This window comes from Rhinopithecus roxellana, chromosome 10 (genome assembly GCF_007565055.1).
Source record: "Rhinopithecus roxellana isolate Shanxi Qingling chromosome 10, ASM756505v1, whole genome shotgun sequence".
Classification (NCBI taxonomy): Eukaryota; Metazoa; Chordata; class Mammalia; order Primates; family Cercopithecidae; genus Rhinopithecus; species Rhinopithecus roxellana.
The window spans coordinates 130,952,891-130,974,755 of NC_044558.1; the positions used below are offsets into that span (position 1 = coordinate 130,952,891).

General features: G+C 33.7%; 1 protein-coding gene across 1 annotated transcript in view; it reads right to left on the reverse strand.

Moving 5' to 3' along the window:
• Positions 1-21,865, reverse strand: part of SOX5 (SRY-box transcription factor 5) — a 694,017-nt gene that overhangs the window by 45,471 nt on the left and 626,681 nt on the right. Inside the window, exon 10 of the mRNA XM_030939629.1 lies at positions 493-670. Coding sequence (XP_030795489.1) covers positions 493-670 — 178 coding nt within the window. The remainder of the gene's footprint in view (positions 1-492; positions 671-21,865) is intronic.

A 21,865-nucleotide genomic window follows, 5' to 3' on the forward strand; every position in this document is an offset into this window, starting at 1 on the left:
CTGAATTTACAATTATACAGAATCGAAGCTACCCACTCTTTATAATACTTTGGTGCTTGCAAATAATCCTCAAGCAGAATGAAAGTGAACAAACTTCACATCCTTATGGTTGACTGACGATAGAGGCAAAATGCATTTCATCATAATGTATACTTTGTGCAATTCACACAAAAAATGGAAATTTCAATGATGTAAAAGGTAAGTCACCTAACAATAACATTCTGGAACCATCACTGCTCACTGCAATTAGTCATTTAGTCTTCTTTTTATATTGTACGGACATAGTTAGAAATATAGGTATAACCTACACGATTAGATTTTCAGGAGGGCATTATAACTTAAGACTTTAGTGTGAAATTTCATTTGCATGTTTAAAACGGACCTAGATGAACTCAAGCCGTGTATAGAGTGTGTGTGATGTGCCATTTAAAGTTGATTCCATTCAATAGCCATAAACAGAAAATCAGCAAGAACAAAAGAAACAGAACTTACCTATTGTGCTAACTCTGGCTGAAGGGCTAGCTAACGCTGCTGGGACAGAGGCTTTGAGGGGGCCTGCCCCACTGTTTATTCTCAGAGCTGGCATATGGGGAGAGGTGGGTGATGTGGGTGATTTGCCATCAGAGGTCTTGGGTTTAGCTGATAGGTTCAGTGGCTGTGCCACTTCATCCTGCAATGATCATTAGAACATGAGCTGTGATAAGGAAAGGCTGATCAAAAATGCCTAGAAAAAAACAGGTATGCAGCCTGTCATTTCCCATCAAATTACTCTACCAATCAGTGATCTTAACATTCATTCTGAACATTACAGCATTTGGTTAGATGCCAACATAATGTCTCCTTCAACTACACATTCCAAATACCTTTCGTATAAGAGAAAATACATGTGTACTCAACTATCCACAGAAAGCAGATAATTTTTGTAACCTGTAAGAAATATTCTTAAAAAGCTACTCTTGGTACTATATTCATTTGTATTGAGAGACATTATACATTAAATTTGAAATATGATGTAGGTAGGCTTTTTTTTTTTTAATCTCCAAAGAAAAGGGGTTGGATCTGATGCATGTTTGTACGCTGGTGCCTAAGCAGAGCACCTGGAACACCCATGATGGAGGACCACAGATACTTGTGTGCCTCCGATCAGAACTGCTCTCCAAATTCAACACACACACAAGAAAAGTTCTAACTTTCTTAGAAAATAATCCTTTCTCCCTAGGTTTTGCAGAAACACCTTTGAAGTTGATCTAAAAATGAAAAGAAACATAATTAACATAACCCTAATATGTACAACTTATTTATATGTCATACTGTTCTAAACACTAAACAAACACCATGTTTTCAAAATCCAGATTTGTTTTCCAGGTTTTTCTTTTAGTATACTATATGTGTCATGAAGATCATGTGATCAGTTCAGCATGGTTGATGATTTCCAGCTGTTCTATGGTTTGACAGGTCAAAACACAGTTTATACTCAATTTTAAATCGTTCTCAGGTAATTTCATACATGAGACTTATGGATACAGTATCATTAAAATTTATATCACATCATATACAAATATAAGAATGAGATAATATTAACATTATATAACTTTTTAAATTAGAAATTGAAAAGGTTATTTTGTTCCTTTCCTGTGCTCTAACATTGGAATATCGTGCCACTTGTTTATATATCAATGTTTACAATATATAAAATTTTACATTAATATTATTGTAGAATAAAAATTTAGTTTCCACTTAGCTATTTCATGAGTTAAGAACATAAAATATTTACCAATAACAGGATGATCTGTTGAAAGTAGAAAAATTTTTAATCAAATGGGGTAGTCATGTGATATTAAAGTGTATGTTAATTACTGTATACAAAAGTTTAATGCACAGTTTTACCAAAAGAACCACTGAAATAAATCACTTTACAAAATGGTTAAATGGTAAAATATGACATCAATTTCAAGTTTATATATATATATACACACACACACACACACACACACACACACATATATACACACACATTTTTTTAACTTAATTTTTTTTTTTTTTTTTGAGATGGAGTCTTGCTCTGTTGCCCAGGCTGGAGTGCAGTGGTGCAATCTTGGTTCATTGTGATCTCCGCCTCCCAGTTCAAGTGATTCTCCTGCCTCAGCCTCCTGAGTAGCTGGGACTACAGGTGCACACCACCATGTCTGGCTAATTTTTGTATTTTTAGTAGAGATGGGGTTTCACCATGTTGGCCAGGCTAGTCTTGAACTCCTGACCTCAAGTGATCTGCCTGCCTTGGCCTCCCAAAGTGCTGGGATTACAGGTGTGAGCCATGGCACCTGGCATCAAGTCTATATTTTTAAGTGGCTTAATATTATTAGATTATTATTTGATTCTGTGGTTATGTGCACTTAAGAATCCCATGAACAGACTAGGAAAAAAATTACTCTTGTAATACATCTTATTTCAGTTTATATTGTTTGTTTCAGTAAAAGAAATTTTGAAAATTCATGAGATAATTCAAATTAGCAATCTTCTATGATGTCAGATACGTAAGAAATTAAAGATGATTATACCAAATCTATATTGATTCATAGGATCTTGACAGGAAATGAAATAATTCCATGATTGATGCAACATATAATTTGGAGAAGTTTACTTTAGCATTTTAAAAACTACAGGGGCAATGGCCGGGTGCAGTGGCTCACACCTGTAATCCCAGCACTTTGAGAGGCTGAGGCGGGCAGATCACAAGGTCAGGAGATCAAGACTATCCTGGCCAACATGGTGAAACCTTGTCTCTACTAAAAATAAAAAAAGTTAGCTGAGCATGGTAGCACACATCTGTAGTCCCAGCTACTCAGGAGGCTGAGGCAGGAAAATCACTTGAACCGGGGAGGCTGAGGCTGCAGAGAGTGAGATCGCGCCACTGCACTCCAGCCTAGGCAATAGAGTGAGACTGTGTCAGAAAAAAAAAAAAAAAAAAAAAAAAAAAAAGCTATAGGGGCAATATTATCCCTAAATTGTTCAATCTGAAACATGACCTGTTCAACCATAATCTCTATATATGATGTCATAATTGGCAGCAATATGGAAGTATTGTATCCTCACATTTTAATCTAGTATGAATGAATACTTCTCAAAATGTGGTTCACAGACTAGCACCATAAGCACACCTGGGAACTTGTTAGAAAGGCAAATTCTCCATCATAGAATCTCAGAGGATGGGTCTAGCAACCTGTGTTTAACAAGTATTCATTCCCAGGTGATTCTGATGTACACTTAAGCGTAAGAGCCACTGCCTCATCTATTAATAATATAAAGGGAGACTATTGAAAAAGTTTTATTAGACTTCCAAAGCCTTTAAAAAGCTTCTTCTGTATAAGAAGATAACATTAAAAATATGTAATATTACCTCAGTGTTTAAAATATAATTGGGACATATCATATGCTAATAATGGAAACATTCATATGCATAATAAATTGAATGTTACTGAGATTCCATGGGACAATAAAGATTAGAATCCAGATCTACTCTTGGTCAGTTAAGTCTAAATATCCTGACTGTCAGGGACTTTACTATTTACTACCCAGCTGTAAATATTCCAGGCACTGTTTTCCCCTCTCAATGTAGTATCTGTTTACTACCTTCTGTGTGAAACTGACTTCTGTCATGACGCCTTTAGAACTTCTTTTTGACATCATCATAACTCTTGCAAAAGTTTCGGGAGATGCTTGGATCAAAGATGGCTGTTTTACTTGAATGTGAAGAAAAGAAAAAGAAACAAAACAAAAAAAGCAAAACAAAGCAAAGAAAAGAGAAGGACTGTATTCCTAGAGTTGGAACAGGGAAGATTTTTATGAGCAGAGAGGAAACACAGTGTGAGTGTATAGTGAGGGGGGAATGGTGGTATTGATGAAGATGATGTGGATGTGGGTGCTGATGGGATGAAATTTCGTATGTCTTAGCTTTAAGCACTAATAACTATTATATGCCCATGCTGAAAGATAACTATTCAAAGCATTTATTAGAGCAAGAGACCCACTGAAACTCTTAGTATGCACCTTCATTCAAGGCAGCACAGATGTCTGAAAGCCAAAAAGTGCAAGGCCCCAAGGACATAATAGAGGTTGACAGTTCCAAAGTTGATATAAATGTCATTCAAAATTGCCCTTTCCTTCTCTTCCATTGTGTGACCAGGCTAATGGTATATTAATAAGAACTCACATTCTTGATCTTTATACTGGTAACTGTATAAATAATTTTGACCCATTATATGATATTATTTCACAATTTTGTTCTTTTAATAATTTACTACTGAGCTGCTATACCAAATGCCTATTATTTATGAAGAATACAAAAATTACACTAGTTTCCCATTTTATATTAATTGTTTTTCATTTGAGTAGATGAAAATTTAAAAATCTTAACTATAAAATGGACATGAACAATTTATTTCTGGAATGCATTCTTATAATATGAATATGTGCAAAAAATGCTGAAGGTAAGACTTTTCTTTTGTTTTTTACTTGTAATCCTATGTTGGAGAAATTTGAAAGCTTAACATGATTAACTCCTATTCTTACAAATAAAACACACATTTAAACATGTTAAATAAATTACTTATGAATAAAAGGATGTGAGTAATTTTCAAGGTCAAAAATAATTGAAAAAGATACTATTTCTATCAACTACACCATCAAGCAGTGAGCAAAGCAATTTCCTGTTAATTACTTGCCTAATAGTTAAATGAGGTTGCCAATTGGAACTTTTGAAAATAACATATTTCATAATTATTTCATTTATACACAAAGAGTTAAGAATTTAGTTATCTGCCTAGTAGCTCCAAACTTGTATATCATAAATATAAAGTAAGCATTTATGTTTAAGTAAATGTGTAAGTTAAACAAATTTTAACTAACAGAAGGCTATAATTTACATCTATAGGGTTCACTATAAATATTCCAAAGAATTTATTTAATCTTCAAGACTATGAAGTAATTACTAATCTTGTGGAGGAAAGTAAGGCTTAGAAAGTTCTAATGAAACCCAGGTTTTTGGACTCAACATACAATACTCTTTTAATTTCTGTGACAAATTTAATCTTAAATTTAAAAAGGCATTGATGGAATGTAACTTCTGAAATTCAGTCCTAGCTATATAATTCTGCTACACAATAACCGCATGAAAAATAATATATCTGCAATAAAATGATGTAATACAAACATTTGCCATTTTATACATAAAAAAGTTAAGGCACAAATTCACTTGTCTCAGTGAATTGTTTTGTGCTTCTCTGTCCTCTACGCTATGTAGCATTGAAAATTTCCTTTAATACTAAACAGTGGTTTGGACTATTCTTTTGGAAAAATCTCAAGAGTTCATGTACACATGGTACAAGAAAATAATATTTTAGAAGCTCACTCATGATATAACTTCTTCTAATCAATTACTAAGCTAATCTTAGTTTTCTGGGATAGAAGGCAAAGTAAGTAAAATCCAAATAAACATATAGGTCTGGGATGTTCCATTTACATAATTATAGCTACGATAACTTATCTGAAAGCTAACATCTCAATACCAGGTGGTCACAGTAGTAGAAATACTATAGAGGCCTTAATCAGTTAATCCCAGCCAATGACAATTTGCCACACAGATGAAAATAAATTGCATAAAGAATGTGGAACAAATATGTAGCCTTAGATGCACTGAGGGAATACCAGTTGTCACCATAAACTTATTCCATATAAAGTTAAACACTATAAAATAAATATACAAAGTTAAAATATATTTCATTTAGTTGGTTTTCAAATAATTTATTCTAGAAGAAAATATGTTACTGTCACATAATTGTATAAAAGTCATAATTTTATAATGTACAAACACCAAATGATTTAGAGAAATCAAACATAATTTAATAAACAGAAAGCAGTCTTAGCAATCCTGGGGTGTTATTTCTCTCTCCTCACTCCTTAGCTTTTCAATTCTTTGTTAAGGAGTTTTAATAGAGAACTAGATAATAGAGATCCAAGCATCCTAGAGAATTCTATTTGTTTCTGTTTCTCTGTTCTTCTTCTCACAACACGGAAATATACCCACATGTAGGTTGCTAGACCACAAAATGCACTACCGAGGACATGCACATGATTAAACCTTTCAGAATTTAAATTTCACCTTTATTTACATCTTTATTCACATCTTTATTCATTCTCATTATCTAATTGATGATTTGGTTCATTCCATATCACAGGTGTCTCAAAATTCCACTTCCTCAAATATTTACCTAAATTAATTATTGAAAATCAAAATTTATTTGGCAGTTAACACATGTATACCAGTCTAATGGCAACAGATAAGAACAGATACATTTATTCAATCATCCATACATTCATCCATTTATTATTTATCCAATGGTATTTCAACTATTTATTAATGGCTATTATATGCCAGGCATTAGAAACCCATAAACCAAAGGACATTTAGGCATGGAGCTTTGAGGCTTTTGTTTTACGTGGTCAGTAATAAAGAAAATAAGTCCACTTACTTTTTATTTAAAACCTAGATATATATTTAAGTGGAAGTGTGTGTATGTGTTTAAACTTCTTTGAGAACAGTTTGTCTTTATACTCAATATAATGTTTCATTTATAAAAATACTTTGATTCTTCAACAGCCACACAATGATTGAAAAAATAGATATACATATATATCTGTGTGTGTGTGTGTGTGTGTAAATAAAATTTCAGGCTTGTTCCTCTGCATGATTTGAAAATTGTGATTGTCCCCATGTTTATCATAAATACTCATGTGAAATAAATAGCAGTAATAACAAATGGGGATGAGTAAAGGCATTCATGAAACATGTTGCAAAATTAATCATGCTGCTGCTATTATCCTCTCTAATGAAATAATCGTATTAACCTAAGTAGGGAAGTTACACGACAGCCTGAATTACATAATGTGCGCTGTTGCTGCACCTCTCTTCCCTAGCTTGTGCACAACTCATCCTTTCTCATTCGTTTTCTACCTCAATGCACTGCGGGAGCCCTCTTTCACCTCTCCTACCCAAATAAGGCATTTCTTTGCTACAGGTCCATAGAGGTTTACTAGAAGAAACAAAACAAACAAATATCATGAGGATCTACAAAGAGATTGAAATGTACCTGCTCAGCAGAACTTAAAGGAGAAAAGGTTTACGTTTATGTGCAAGAGTCAAAGTAATCTAAGACAAAAATACTAACAATCTTGAAATTATTTTCTTAGTCCTCAAGGAATTAATAATCCTACTTACGTAGCCATCCCAACTCCTTATTTAATTAGTAGGTTCCTAAAATTCAAGTCTATCATTTTACATAGCACATAGTCTTGAAACCCCTTTTCATGAACAAATGCTTACTTTTAGATTTACAAATTGCAAAATGCTTTGTTAACCAGGCAGAAAGAGCTCCAGGAATTCTTTGATAGGTATGCGTTTCCTTTGTTAATGCTACCATTAGACTTGGTGGCCATTTAAATGTAAGTCTTACTTAGCTGAGGGTAATATGTTCTAGCATCTCATTTGGCTTCCTTATTTGCCATTTTACACTTTTGCTTAATATATACCTGCTTCTTTTAAAAGTAGATGCTAGTAGTGTGGTTGGGGACATGTGCTTCAATGTGGTAATTACATGTTGCTTTACATTTAATTTGCTGGCCCTTAATTAATTTAAAGGTATTCAAAGAGTACCCATCATTTTATTTGCTGTTTAAAATGCCCCCGCTCACTTTCCCTTAGTATCTCAATATTTTCCTTGTTTTCTGACTTTGTTGAATTAATGCCTCAATGCTGTAAATGATACACGCAAGCACACACATATATTTAAAAATAAATAAAGAATAGTGTGGCTTCTGAAATATCAACTATACTTCACATTCCCTTTTTTTCTTTTTTTTTTTTTTTTGAGATGGAGTCTCGCTCTGTCGCCAAGGCTGGAGTACAGTGGCGCGATCTCAGCTCACCACAAGTTCCGTCTCCCAGGTTCACACCATTCTCCTGCCTCAGCCTCCCGAGTAGAGACGGGGTTTCACTGTGTTAGCCAGGGTGGTCTCGATCTCCTGACCTCGTGATCCACCCACCGAGGCCTCCTAAAGTGTTGGGATTACAGGCGTGAGCCACCGTCCCTGACCCCACATTCACTTTTTAATTTCAAAAATTGCCTTGAATTAATCCAAATAGTGCCATACCATTCCTTTTTACATTTTCCTTCCTTCTCTTTTAATATTTATTCTCCTTTCCCTTTAAGATCTCTAATTTAGCTTTTGAATTTTTCATTTTAGATTAACTATCTAATCTTACTTTTTATTTCCAAAATGTCCTAAAAATACACCATATAAATACAGTTTCCACATATTTACCAAGAATAATGTCATATTAGAAGACATTTAACCCACAATATCACATGAAAACCCACTCATAGAAATTCCACAGAGTAAGTTTTTCTAACTATACTTGAAAAGAGGAAGAATGGGAGGAATACACGTGTCAACAATAATGTGTGATGAGAACAGTTATAGTTATAACATGAGCCAGTAGGAAATGTATGGTGTTTCCAATTCAACTTTGTTTAACCTCTGGTCCCCAGACAACTTCAAATTCCTAATAATAATGGCTATTTTGTCCTATAGTGTCCATTACAGCTGGATGATTGCTGTTATCTTTTGAAATGATTAACAGTTCTTCTACCAAGAGGCTAAAAGGAAGCATAGAGCAGTAAGAATTGATGTTAATAATCACACCAGTTCCTCTTTTTAACCTCTAAATGTAAATCTCCAAAATCTTTTAAAAATGCTTTAGAGAAATTAAGGAGTTGGTCGCTCTTGTACAAGAAAATGTAATGTGTTTTTGACACCACCTGGTAAGTCCTTAAATTTATAATTACAAAGCATTTGTCATTATTGCTTTCCTGTTAGTTCCACTTGAAGATCTGTATACAAACATAAGCCAAGAACTACAAAACTGTTAAATGATGGAACAGATTCATTAAAAAAAGTAAAACAGGAGCTCACAGAGCAATACAACTTTATAAAACAAAGAAATGGAAGTCATGCTGATCAAATTCTACTATCATCTCTATGTTGGAAATGGCATTTCCACCTGAACCTAAATGTACAAAAAGAGCACATCAGCATCTCTACTGGAATCTACAAAAGGAATTACTATCAAAAGGAAAGCAGAACAATATAACATCATCAAAGCAAATCAGTGGTAGAAGGTTTGATCCATTGGAGTCATATAAAAGAGAAGTAAAAATACCACATGAAGGCATGGATAGCCCATTGAGGCGGGGGAAGAAAAACTCATGAAAATATTAATGAAACACTGATGAACTTGAAACAAAACAAAATGAAACACTTTGAAGGAGTCTCAGAGGACTCCAAAATTCCTTTTCAAAATAGTTATCTATGGCTCTCTGAGAGATTTATGTTTTCTCAGATATTTGAAAAGTTTGGTCTGGTTATATGCAGATATACCATCTTTAGATAGCAACCTGGCAGAATGGGAGAAATAATAGAAAGCATCATTATGCATAAGTCATTTATTACGAGCTCCAATTAATTACATCAAAGAGTCATTCCCAGTGCTCACAAACATGCATGCACAGCTCCTATGGCACAAATCCCCAACAGTCTGGTGAACCCACTATAACTGACTGTTTAATGAGTAATGACAGTTACGACAATTAACTGATATAAACCATGCATTGGTTTATATTTGGGAGATGAGTGAAGGCCAAATTGTCTAAGGCACAGAACCTTGGAGAAGGACAGGTGTGTAGGGGTATGTGTGTGTGTGTGTGTGTGTGTGTGTGTGTTTAATGGATTAGACATTAGAATGAAACACGAAGCAAGAAAAGGCTAGGGAAGCCTAAGGCAGCACCCTAGTGTTATTGACTGTAACATTCATATCACTGTATTTCATTTTATTGTGTTGTTTTCTTGAATTGTTGATGGCTACATAATCAAATTTCAAATACTTTAAGAAAACTTTCCTTTTTAAAGTGTTCTGAGTATACTGTTTACACCCACATATACCTTGAATAGAAAAAAATTTACTAAATACTATTAACTACTAAATGTTTAATGGATAGTGGAGATTAATGAATAACTCGATTAATTCAAAGTTTTTCCTATTGTTTTTATTATAGCATTTCAAAAGTTATTTACCTTTATGTATGATGCACATACACATCCAGCAAATGTTACTTTGACTTGTGAATAATAGAATAGGAACATATGCAATATCAAAATGTATCTCTCTATATTTAAATCTCTTGTAATGAATTCTCCTCACCACTTGAATTTCAGTTCTTCTCAGTCTTCAGAACTTTGCTCCCTTGCTTTCCTCTTAAGAGTTGAAAGTTTGATGTCCCTGGGACTCACTGCTTTCTACTCAGAGATGTCTGCTAAGAAAGCCATTGTCAGGAACTACTTAGCCACAGGCTTCCTCCTATTCATGTAACTTGAGTCTTGACTAGGTCAGTACATCCAAACTACAACTCTTTTCATTCCATTCATTACAGATAGAGAAAAAGGGGCAGTCACTGAAGACAAAAGGTAAAAAGTCCAAAAATAAGTAAAAATAAAATTTAAATGCAAAACTCACTTCTCGTACCCTACTTACTTTAACCTAGACTGAGATCTACTCCTCAGGTTAAGAGCAGTACAGTAATAGTGATATAGGAGTTAGTAAGAAATTATTTAGGCAGTTAGTGAGAATAAAGGAGTTCTCAGTGGAATTTTCCTTTAATAAAAAGCAGCCCCTGAAACATTTCTAACAAAAAGCAGCCTGAGAAATCAAACTGCAAGCATAGATAAGCAAGCTAGAAGCTTGCATAGGTAAATGCCGGCAGCTATGCCAGAAGCCAGGTACCTTCAACATGGAGGATATCTCCTCCCTTCTCTTTGTCCCTGTGTGAGTGTCAGGGTACCTGCCAGATAAACTCCATTTGCATAATGAAAGATCACAGACTATGTAAATGGCACACCTGACACTGGGCAAAGCAATCTCCTGGGCCCAGTGTAAATCAAATACGACCTCCTCAAACCCCTCTGTAAAATGGACCACATCTCTTCCCAAACACAGAAACCCCTTTGAGCATCCGCAGGAGGAAGTGCTCTCACTCGTTCGTCCCCTTCCTCCGCAGGAGGAAGTGCTCTCACTCTCTCTCTCCCCTTTCTTTTGCCTATTAAATTTTCTGCTCTTAAACCCACGCCGTGTGTATGTGTCCGCAGTTTTGCTCTCCTTAGCACAAGATCACGAACCTTGAGTATTTCCCCAGACAACAAGGCCACTTAATTAGCAATTTTCCTTTATGAACACAAAATTAGAACAGTTGTGCCATCTACCCCTGTCTCTTCTTTTTCCCCCAAGTGGTGGGTTAATTCTTTAATTTGTTAGACAAACACTATTCCCAAGAGAGTGATAGGTCATGAGAGAGAAGAAATTTATACACTAGAAGATAAAACATTTTAAGGCAATGTAAGTGACTAGGAAACTTCGATAGTGAAATAAATATCATTATGATTAAAACAATGTCATGAAGGAAGAGTTTTACGGGGAAAAAAATTTCTTGCATTTCATTTCATTTGGATTATTTAGATTGAATTCTTCGTCACTAAAGTGATTGACTCTTGGATTTGAATTTTGGATATTAGGTGTTTAATTTTTTTAACTTTTCATAAAGTTATCAATTCCTTATTCTGTGAATCCTTAGACCACCTTTTTTGTTTTTTCTCGAAGAGTCTGAAGACTTAACAAAAATATATCAAGGGCATGAGTTGTTGGAAGATTAAGTCTCAAAAATTTGCTTTTTGGATTAGATGAATTTTTACTAGAAATGACCTAAAGAGTATTTTCCCCTCCTCGACATATTCATCAAATCAATTATTTGTCATTATGATTGACTTAAACTGTTTTTTCCTTTCTTCTTCTAATTAACCTATTAGTGAATAAATAAAAGGCACAGTATAAGTCTATTTGAATACAGGAATTATACATTATATATTTTTTACATATTTTTACCTGAGAACTTCTCCCTACACCAAAAGAAATGCTAATTTTATAATGCAATTTTGTCATGGAGAGAGCTAGTTTTTAAAAAAGAAATAAATGCTTAAAGCCCAATACACTATTTGTTATACAAACATTTTGAAGAGTAAGTTAAACATTAAAAAACTATGAAAGTATGTTTAGTGGGTTTCATAACCTAAAAACTTCTAACTTTTAAAAATAATTTAAATTATTATATAGCAGTTCACTTTTCAGGGCTGATTTTCTAACACGATTTACTCCTTGACATCAAAATTTTACAAGTTACAAAACATCTCCATATATTTTATTTTATTCTTAGAGCAAGAATACAAGATATCATCAACCCCACTTCACAGATAAAGAGAACGAGGTTGAAGATATTCAAAAATTTGCTAACAGTCATACCTTTAAGAAGCCTCCGACTTGAACCCAAGTCACAGAGGTGTAAGCTTAGGCAACTTTTCAAAGCTGCTTCTCTATTATTTAAATGCCAATAAGAAAAATAATCATTAAGTAATAATTTCTTTGAAAACTTAGACTGCAATAACGTAATTTCTTTTTAATTCTGAAGAATTTTTTTTTACCCCATAGATAGGGGCCTTGTAATACTCAATTTGAGTAATACTGGTCGAGACCCTCACAAAATTTTTATGACACTAAATCATGAAGTATTTTAACAAAGTAGCTATAATAAATTCAAGATGTATTCAGAATCCTAAAATTTATATCAAAAGAATACATATTTCAAATAAACACCATGAATATCCTTAACACTATTATTCATATAGACCTATTTGCCTTCAACTTAATACACATGTCAATTTATATACTTCCAATTCCTTTCCAGTCACTTGGAGAGGAACTAATACTGCAAGAAATGAAGGAGAGGATGGAAAAGACCTTTAGCCCACTTACTGGCTCAGCCAAAGGCTACAAATCCATTCCAGGTTTATTTCAAATCAGTTGTGTCAAAGGTTACCCACCGGCCATTTTATAGTGATTTATAGCTGATGTCTGCAAATCTCCTTTATTTTAATGATAACCTCAATACAGTCATTAAGGCATTCTTTGTCTTCATGGCAGTGACCAGGAGAGAACTGATGTCTTTAAAGAATTCCAAGGAGGATGACTATTTATACAGAATGTCAGTTAAGGCCAGTTTTTATGTTGTGCTCTGAAGACAAAATATTTTTTTCTCAACATATTAAAGATGCTTTGCTTGATGATATATTCTGCCTATTGATACTATAATGTTAAATTCAAGGTATGGGTCAAAGAAAATTCAATTAAAGATGAAAAGGCTTAGAACTGAGCATCAGGTAAGAGTTTGATCTTAATTATAACGATTTTGAATTTGTATTAAAGCTCTCACATCATAACGATTCTTAAGTGTCTATACTGAGTTAAGCATGTCATGAAGCATGAGGAATTGCAAGATTGATTTATCAGATATTCATTTAACAGTCAATTAAAATAATTAATGTGTAGTGAAACTCAGCTGTAATGCTCCTTGTTTAATTTTTCCCAGCCCATAACATTAAAAGAATAATACATTTAACAGTCTGAATTCCATAAAAGACTTTATATAGTAACTCTAATGACATCATTACAGAAGAGTTTTCATCACACCTTTTAGAATGAATTAAAGAGAAAGAATGAGTATATTTGCCATAGATTTTATCTTATTTTGAATGTTGCTTTGGTTCATTACATTGCCAGATAAAATTGATCTGTATTCTTGATTATTGTAGTATGGGATAGCACACACACACACACACACACACACACACACGTACACATATAAATATATGGTCATGTACTGTATAGGAACACCAACATTTTGGTCAACCATAGACTGTCTGTATGACAGTGGTCCCATAAGATTATACTACTATATTTTTACTGTACCTTTTCTATGTTTAGATACACAAACACCATTTTGTTACACCTGCCTAAACTATTCAGTAGAGTAACATACTGTACAGGTTTGCAGCCTAGAAGCAATAGGTTGTATCATGTAACCTAAGTGTGTAGTAGTCTATACCATCTAGGTTTGTATAAGTATATGCTATGATGTTTATGCAACAATGAAATCACCCAATAACATGTTTCTTAGGACATATCCCCGTCATTGTGTGTGTGACTATACATACATGTAATATATCCATACATATAATATAAATGAATATGTCTTTGTGTGGGTGGGAAGTTTCTCTGCCACTTTTGAGAACTTTTTTTGGCATAAAAGAGAAGCAGAGAAAAATAACCTTACAAAATGAAAGAAAATTTTTTCCCTCCTAAAATTTTATTTGAACTATCAATTAAACAATATAACAAAACTGGACACTATTTGTATAGGCTGGGTCTTTCATTTCAGGATCGACTTGATTCTTCAGCAGCTTGCGTAAGGGAGGTCACTCACTTAAAGATGTATTCATAGTATACTAACTCATGGAGGTAATGCATAAAACAGAATGCCCATTAATTCATTTATACATGACCTAAATATCGCTGAGTTTCCTACAGTACACCTTTTCTAATTTCAAGATATCTACAAAAGCCAACTTCACAATCAGAACCAGGGCAAAAAGAGGTAAATGGTGAATACTTTATTCAAAGCACAGTAAGGGCTGGGAAGTAAGGCATGGTTCACTATAGATAATAGCTCTCCAGTGATCAAAGGTTCATATTTCCTAAATCCAGTATATTTTACCTAGACTGACAAGTTAAATAAGAACAAATCTTACTTTTAAATTGCATAATCTTTTTGTATAAATAACATTGTTTCATTTCTCTTAGGTACAATCTTATTCTACTCATACTGCATTATCTTCCAATGATCCAAACCATTGACCTTTGATAATTTATTTATTCTTCTAAAAGAAGTAGAGCATTAATTACATGCCAAGTATTGTGCTTGGTGCTAAGGATGATTAAGCTATAATCCCTACCCTCATGGGACTCAGGATCATACAAGGGAAGACAAGTACAATGAAGTATTATAAGGGTGCTTTGATAGTATTCAAGGAGTATGTGTTTGTGCAGTGGGGTGACATACGATGTAATAGCCAATTCTATTTAGAATTCTATATAGAAATGATGGTTTAAATGGGTATTATATTACTAGTGGTGCTAAAAAAGAGAGAAAAGTGAAATGAACAGGGCAGAAACAACCCAGAGAAGTCCAATGTCACAAACATAGGCAAAAAGAAGTGAAATCGCATGATACCTGAGAAAGTGATTTCGTTTGAAGTATACATTTTTGGAACTGGGAGAAAGGCAGAAGTATTAATTAGCCTAGTGAGGTAGGTGGGGCTAGATTGCAGAATGCCATGATAAGGAGGTTAGACTTCATTTGTTACACACTTGTATCTTTACATTTTCATTCTTCTTAAATTCACTCACAAAGTTCTACAGATGTATTACACTCAACCTTGTTTCTTTCTCCAAAATTCAGGTAAAATCCAACCTTTTATTCGTTCATAACTATGTGTCCTTGCACAGACTGTTTCCATTTTACTTCAAAAACCTTCTAAATGTCACATCTTCTGGAACCCTTTTGCTTATTCTCCTATTTCTCCCCGGGTTATGTTACCAACTTTCTTCCTCACCTCCATATTATTATTTGAATAGCACTTAGCCTACAGTATTTTAATTGTTGGCTTACTTGTTTATTTTCCCCCATTACATTGTACTGTGTGTTAATTGCTGTTCTTTTTTTATTCTACCAAAGTGTCCAGCATATTAGAGGTTCTCAAAAGGTTTACTGAAGAATTCTTTATAGAAGTTGTTTTGACATTTCTAAAAGTAATTCTAGAAACTTCATCTGTGAATAACAGTCATTACATGATTTTTAAAAATTTATATAAACAACATATTGCTTTGTTTCAAGCAAAATGTAAAGTCTCTTGCTTGGAACAGATCAACAACATGTCTCTTTCCCACAGAAAACATTCTCATCTCTCCTTACCCAATAGAAGATAACTCATTTATGACAAGTTATATTTTATTAATTATCTATTCTAAGTGGATCTTGGTTTTTAAAGCAGAACTCAAATATATTTTGAAAAAACATATTTTTAAAAATCATATTTCTTTTTGTCTTATTAAATTCTCAATGTCTTATATGCCCATATTCTAAAAAAATATAGCTATACAAAAGTCCAAAGTTCACCTTAACAATAGCTAGAAAGCAATTACTGCAGTTAAAAAAAACTTTATACAGACACATTCTCTTAGATTGTGTTGTATTCATAAGTATAATTTTGCAAAGATCGAAACAGTGAAAACTATATTACAAACTATAATAACTAGGGTTCAATTCATATTGAGATTTATTATTATAACATAAACATTAATCAAGTGTACATTTGTTAAGAGTCTATTAGGGGCCAGCTATTTAAATTTCAATAGATAGAAGACATGTTTCTAATGTGATCCATCCTATAGAATTGATATCTCCTTCACTTATTTTGTTGTAACTCCATCAACTATAGTCCCAGATAGAACAGATCAGAATTCTAGTTCAGTACAACTTAATGAATGCTAATAGAAAAAGATAAGCAAAACCAAAACAAACACAAATTACCTAGAGGTTCTTTTAAAATGGGATCAGAATCATCATTTTTTTAGATAAATGACAGCATTATTTGCATGAAAACTGGCACTAAAAATTCCATCATTTGACCCAAAATTCTTGTCTTGCCCTGTATTCATGTAGGGTTGACCTGAATATTGAGCTCCTACTGATTTAAAATGAAACTTTGATCCTCAGAAGAGTTGCATAGAGAAGTATAGAAAACACAAATCTGTACCTATTTAAAGACATTCCTGTTGCTGTCATAATGCTTCTTAAAACATACTTCACAACAGTATTTTTTTTCTTATGTTATTTTAAGTGCTACTGGAAATACCACAAGAGAAGAATTTTTGTAGTATTTCATCCTTTCTATTTCTGGTCTCTATTTTTCTCCTATTTATGAAATATCTACACTGCCAAAAGTCATCAAAATTGTAAAGCAAATCATAACAGCTCAAATTATATAAAAAAGTACAAAAAAATAAGATTATTTGGTTTTTAAAAGGTCCAATTTAAATGAAAGTCTCCCACAGAATCCCAATGCTGGAAATTGGCCTTGCAAAGCACTACAACAGAGCTTTAAGAAAATATAATTTGTGGTTTCATGAAAATGTGAGGTTATTAGACTTTTTTGGTATTGGCCAAAAATTTGAGAGAAAAAATATTTTTATCTATTTGAGTATACATTGTTTCTTTCATATTATTCTGATAAGACCGGAGAAATGAAAATTCTCTTTATTTTCTATAAATTTAGAGGTCTGATTCTCATCTTTCAAAAAACCCAAATCATAAAACATATTTCTTAAACTGTTGGGTTCTGAAAATGTCAACCAATGGAATCAGCTAGTTCACATTTGAAAATGCAACTGCTAAAAGCTGTGGGATATTGCAATTTAAGTCCTGCAGCTCACAAGGTGAAGTGTGTAATTCTAAGAAGTATCAAAAGATACTATCTATAAGGAGATTCAGGACTAGAAAAGGAGCACGTTCTTCCCATTACAACCTGGTATATGACTCGGGTTTAGAGAAATTCCTACCTATTCTTAATATTTAGAAACTTCTATTTTTCAAGCAGCAGTCTGACAATCAGGTTCTTAGCAATATTCAATAATTCTGAACCATTGAGAGTGCATGCTTCAAATTTAATATTTATAAGTTTGAAGATTTCAATGAGCAAAATTCTTATTTCAGTATAGACAAATTTTTAAATATATAGTCAATTTAAATAAGAGATACAAGATTACTCTGGGCTGGCCGTGGTGGCTCATGTCTGTAACCCCAGCACTTTGGGAGGCCGAGGCGGGTGGATCACCTGAGGTCAGGAGTTGGAGACCAGCCTGACCAACATGGTGAAACCCCATCTCTACTAAAAATACAAAAATTAGCTGGGTGTGCTGGCAGGCGCCTGTAGTCCCAGCTACTGGGGAAGTTGAGACAGGAGAATTGTTTGAACCTGGGAGGCAGAGGTTGAAGTGAGCCGAGATTGAGCCACTGAACTCCAGCCTGGGCGACAGAGCTAGACCCCACCACAAAAAAAAAAAAAAAAAAAAAAAAAAAAAAAAAATTACTGTTTCCTTTAAAAATAGTTTTTCTAAACTTCATATAGGTAGTCCACGTTTCTTATGTTCTCCAACTTTACAATACATAAGACAAAGAATATGTGTGCCTACAAATTCCTCTGATCATATTACACAGACTCTAAACAATTCACTTAATGTAAATTATACCACTGCATCTGCTGAAGACCTTTCCCCCCACATTTCATACCAATCAAGTCATACAATTTCTGGTCTTTGTTTTAAAAACCATAATTAAGAATGACTGGGTTCTTCAGCTGATTATTAGCAGTAATGAGAAACCACATGAATAATGATGGAGAACCTCATTTTCTTATAATATTTTGGACATGCTCTGGAATAAAATAATCTCTATTGCTCCTTACATTAACTTTGTGCAATTAATGCCACTACCATATTGTATGTACATTACTGAATGTGAAAACAGGTAAGACTAAAAAGAATCTCATTTTATGAAATACAATGCAATAAAACTGATGTATTAGATCTTTGCATATAAACTCATCAATTTCACTAATATAAATTGAATATTAAGTGCTTTAAGAAAGTACATGTTTAAATAAATGATATAATGATTTTTTTTTACCAAGAAAATAACATTATTTAAAAAAATTTATAAAACCTTTACAGAAGTTTTTGGTGTTTTTCTTTGTTAAGCAGGTGGCATTACATGCTTATATGACAGGAAGTGTCACTTTTAAAAAGCATATACTAACTGGAAAGAGGTAGAGAAGAAGGAAGAGAAAAAAGACAGAGAGAGAGAGAGAGAGAAGTGGGATTTAAAAATATACAAAAGCAACCATACTAATCAGAAATTTGGGTGTTTTTTCTTATGTGACTTGTTTACCTACTTAAAAGACATTATGTAAAACAAGAGCTCCAAAACTCTTATGAGCACTAGTATATAGCAATTATAGTTTTTTAAGGTGACTATTTTAAAATCAATACTCATGTAATAGTGTTAGTGCCAAAATATCATCTAAAAAGTTGACTTTGTAATTTGCTTCACATAGGTGGTGACAGGTACTATCAATGGTATGTGTTTTCCTATATTGCCAGTGAAAACTTGCTGATGAAATGAATCTGGAAAAAACAAAACAAAACAAAACGAAACAGGAAATATTCTGGGTTGAATCTACACTTCTGGTCCATATTTACTGCCCTTCTTGATTGTCTCTATCTACATTCTTCTTCATATCCCTCACTTTATACACTCTGCTACATGAGCACACATATCTGTCTACACTGTTCACCACTATCCTCAGGTCCTAGGACTCCAACACCTCTCAGGCAATTAACAAATATTTGTGGAATTATGTCTCTCCAACAACAACATCCAGGATATGTCATTAGGGCTCAAATTCCAGTATGTTTCTAAGGAAGCACTGTAGAAGCACTTAAAATATTAATTAATTAATTGGCACAGGAGAAAAAAGAATTCCTTTGCTATAAAGACATGATACCTGAGAGGAAGACAATGAGTACATAATAACAATAGCTTGATAAGTAGTGTGACAGATAGAAATATATCATTAATCTTTAAAAATGAATATATTTAGAATATAATTCAAAGTCCTGAACATGAGAAAATCCTATAGGATCTGATCTTTCTCATTTCCCAACCTGTCTCCTTATCATTCTCCTTCATGTTCACTGCACTTTAGCTACCCCAGCCTTTTCTCTGAACCTTGAATTCACCAGCCTCATCCACATACCAGAGTCTTTGCAATTACTTTCCCTCCTGTTTAGAACAACCTTTCCTTAGACCTTTACAGGTGTCCTCCTTTTCATGATTTCAGAGAGGGCTTCCCTTAAAGCTCTGTCCCAAGAAGATACCCTTTCTTGTCCCCAGCACACTATCTTTGACCATGTTTTATGTTTTTCATAGCACACTTACCATGCACAAAATTATCTATGTGTTTAATTGCTCATAGTTTGCTTTTCCCCATTACAACTGTGAAATTGTAAGAGAATTACTGTTTTGTTTACAGCTGTAGTTCTACTGGCTTGAACTAAACTTGATACATGATAGAAATAATATTTGTTGAATCAGTGAATGGTAGATGTAAACATAGGGTGCTACAGAACACTATAAAGGGACCATCCTTTTAAGAATGAAAACCAGCAGAGCTAGGAAATACAAATCAACTCTGTATGATATTGTTTGGCCTCCTGATTAAACCACACATGAAATCAGAAGAACTTAAAAAAAGAAATTGCGGACCAGGCCTGGGCCAGCACTTTGGGAGGCCGAGGCTGGTGGATCACGAGGTCAGGAGATGGAGACCATCCTGGCTAACATGGTGAAACTCCGTCTCTACTAAAAATACAAAAAAGTTAGCTGGGCGTGGTGTCGCCTGTAGTCCCAGCTACTCGGGAGGCTGAGGCAGGAGAATGGCATGAACCTGGGAGGCGGAGCCTGCAGTAAGGCCAGATTGTGCCACTGCACTCCAGCCTGGGGGACAGAGTGACTCTGTGTCAAAAAAAAAAAAAAAAAAAAAATTGTGACCAAATGTACTTCCATTTCCTGTCACTTGCAACCGAAAGAGAACAACTAATGTAATTGTTATTCAGTGACACCAAAAGAAAAAGTCCTGGAAAGATGCTTTCAGTTCTCTTTAAATAAGAACATTGTGATATTAAGGCTTATTCTGAAATACTACCTGTTGGGTACAATGTACACTATTCCAGTTATGAGTCCACTAAAAGCCTAGGCCTCATCACTAAGCGATATATCCTTGTGACACAACTGTACTTGTACTCCTAAATCCATAAAAATAAAGAAAATAACAAAAAAGACTTATTCTGAATAAGACAATGCTATCTCATTAACTGCTGGACTCCTTGACACTGTGAGACTCTAGGCAGAAGCAAAGTGACCTTGAGACTGGGTTATTGTGTCTTGGACTGAATACTTTCTGGATTTCCTTCTGACTTAAGCTTCCATACCTCTATAAATAAAATATCTTATACATTTTATCAAATAAATACAACTTTTGAGTACTTTGGGTTTTTAACTTCTCTTCAGTTTAGAATGTTTCATATCTACTTTCCAACCCTCATGTCTACCTGTTTACTTTGTATATTGTTTTCTTTCTGCTCTCCATTTTGTAATGTTTAAAAATATTAATAGTATTCTTTATTTTCTCTAGTGGAAAATCTAGATAAAATCTATTGAATAATTTTGCCTATATACTATTTTCCATCAACCTAAATAAGACATCAGTAACTGTTGTTATTTTACAAACAAATTTATACTTTGAGGCATCTCTGTAAGAGAGACTGCTAAAATTCTTCTTCTTTTATGAATAAGAATGTGTAAGCAATGTATATTTAATAAAGAGAAAGAACCAACTCTGACATTAAGAATAGTCCTCCTTAGTTTCACATATCAAGTCTCAAATCAAACAGTTCCAGTACAGGTGATGGCTGAAGTGACAAAAAGGAGTTGATTATTGACAGCTCCAAAGGAGGCAATGATCAATAATTTAGCATAAAAAATATTTCAACTGTTTTAAAGTATGCTTTAGGAAGTCAAAATTATAAATGATTCCCCCCAAAAAAGAGTAACTACAGAAATGTACTTTTGCTTTCTCAGTCTCTGACACAATAATGACTTAGCATTTTCAGCTATGATATTCATTGAGGTTTTATTAG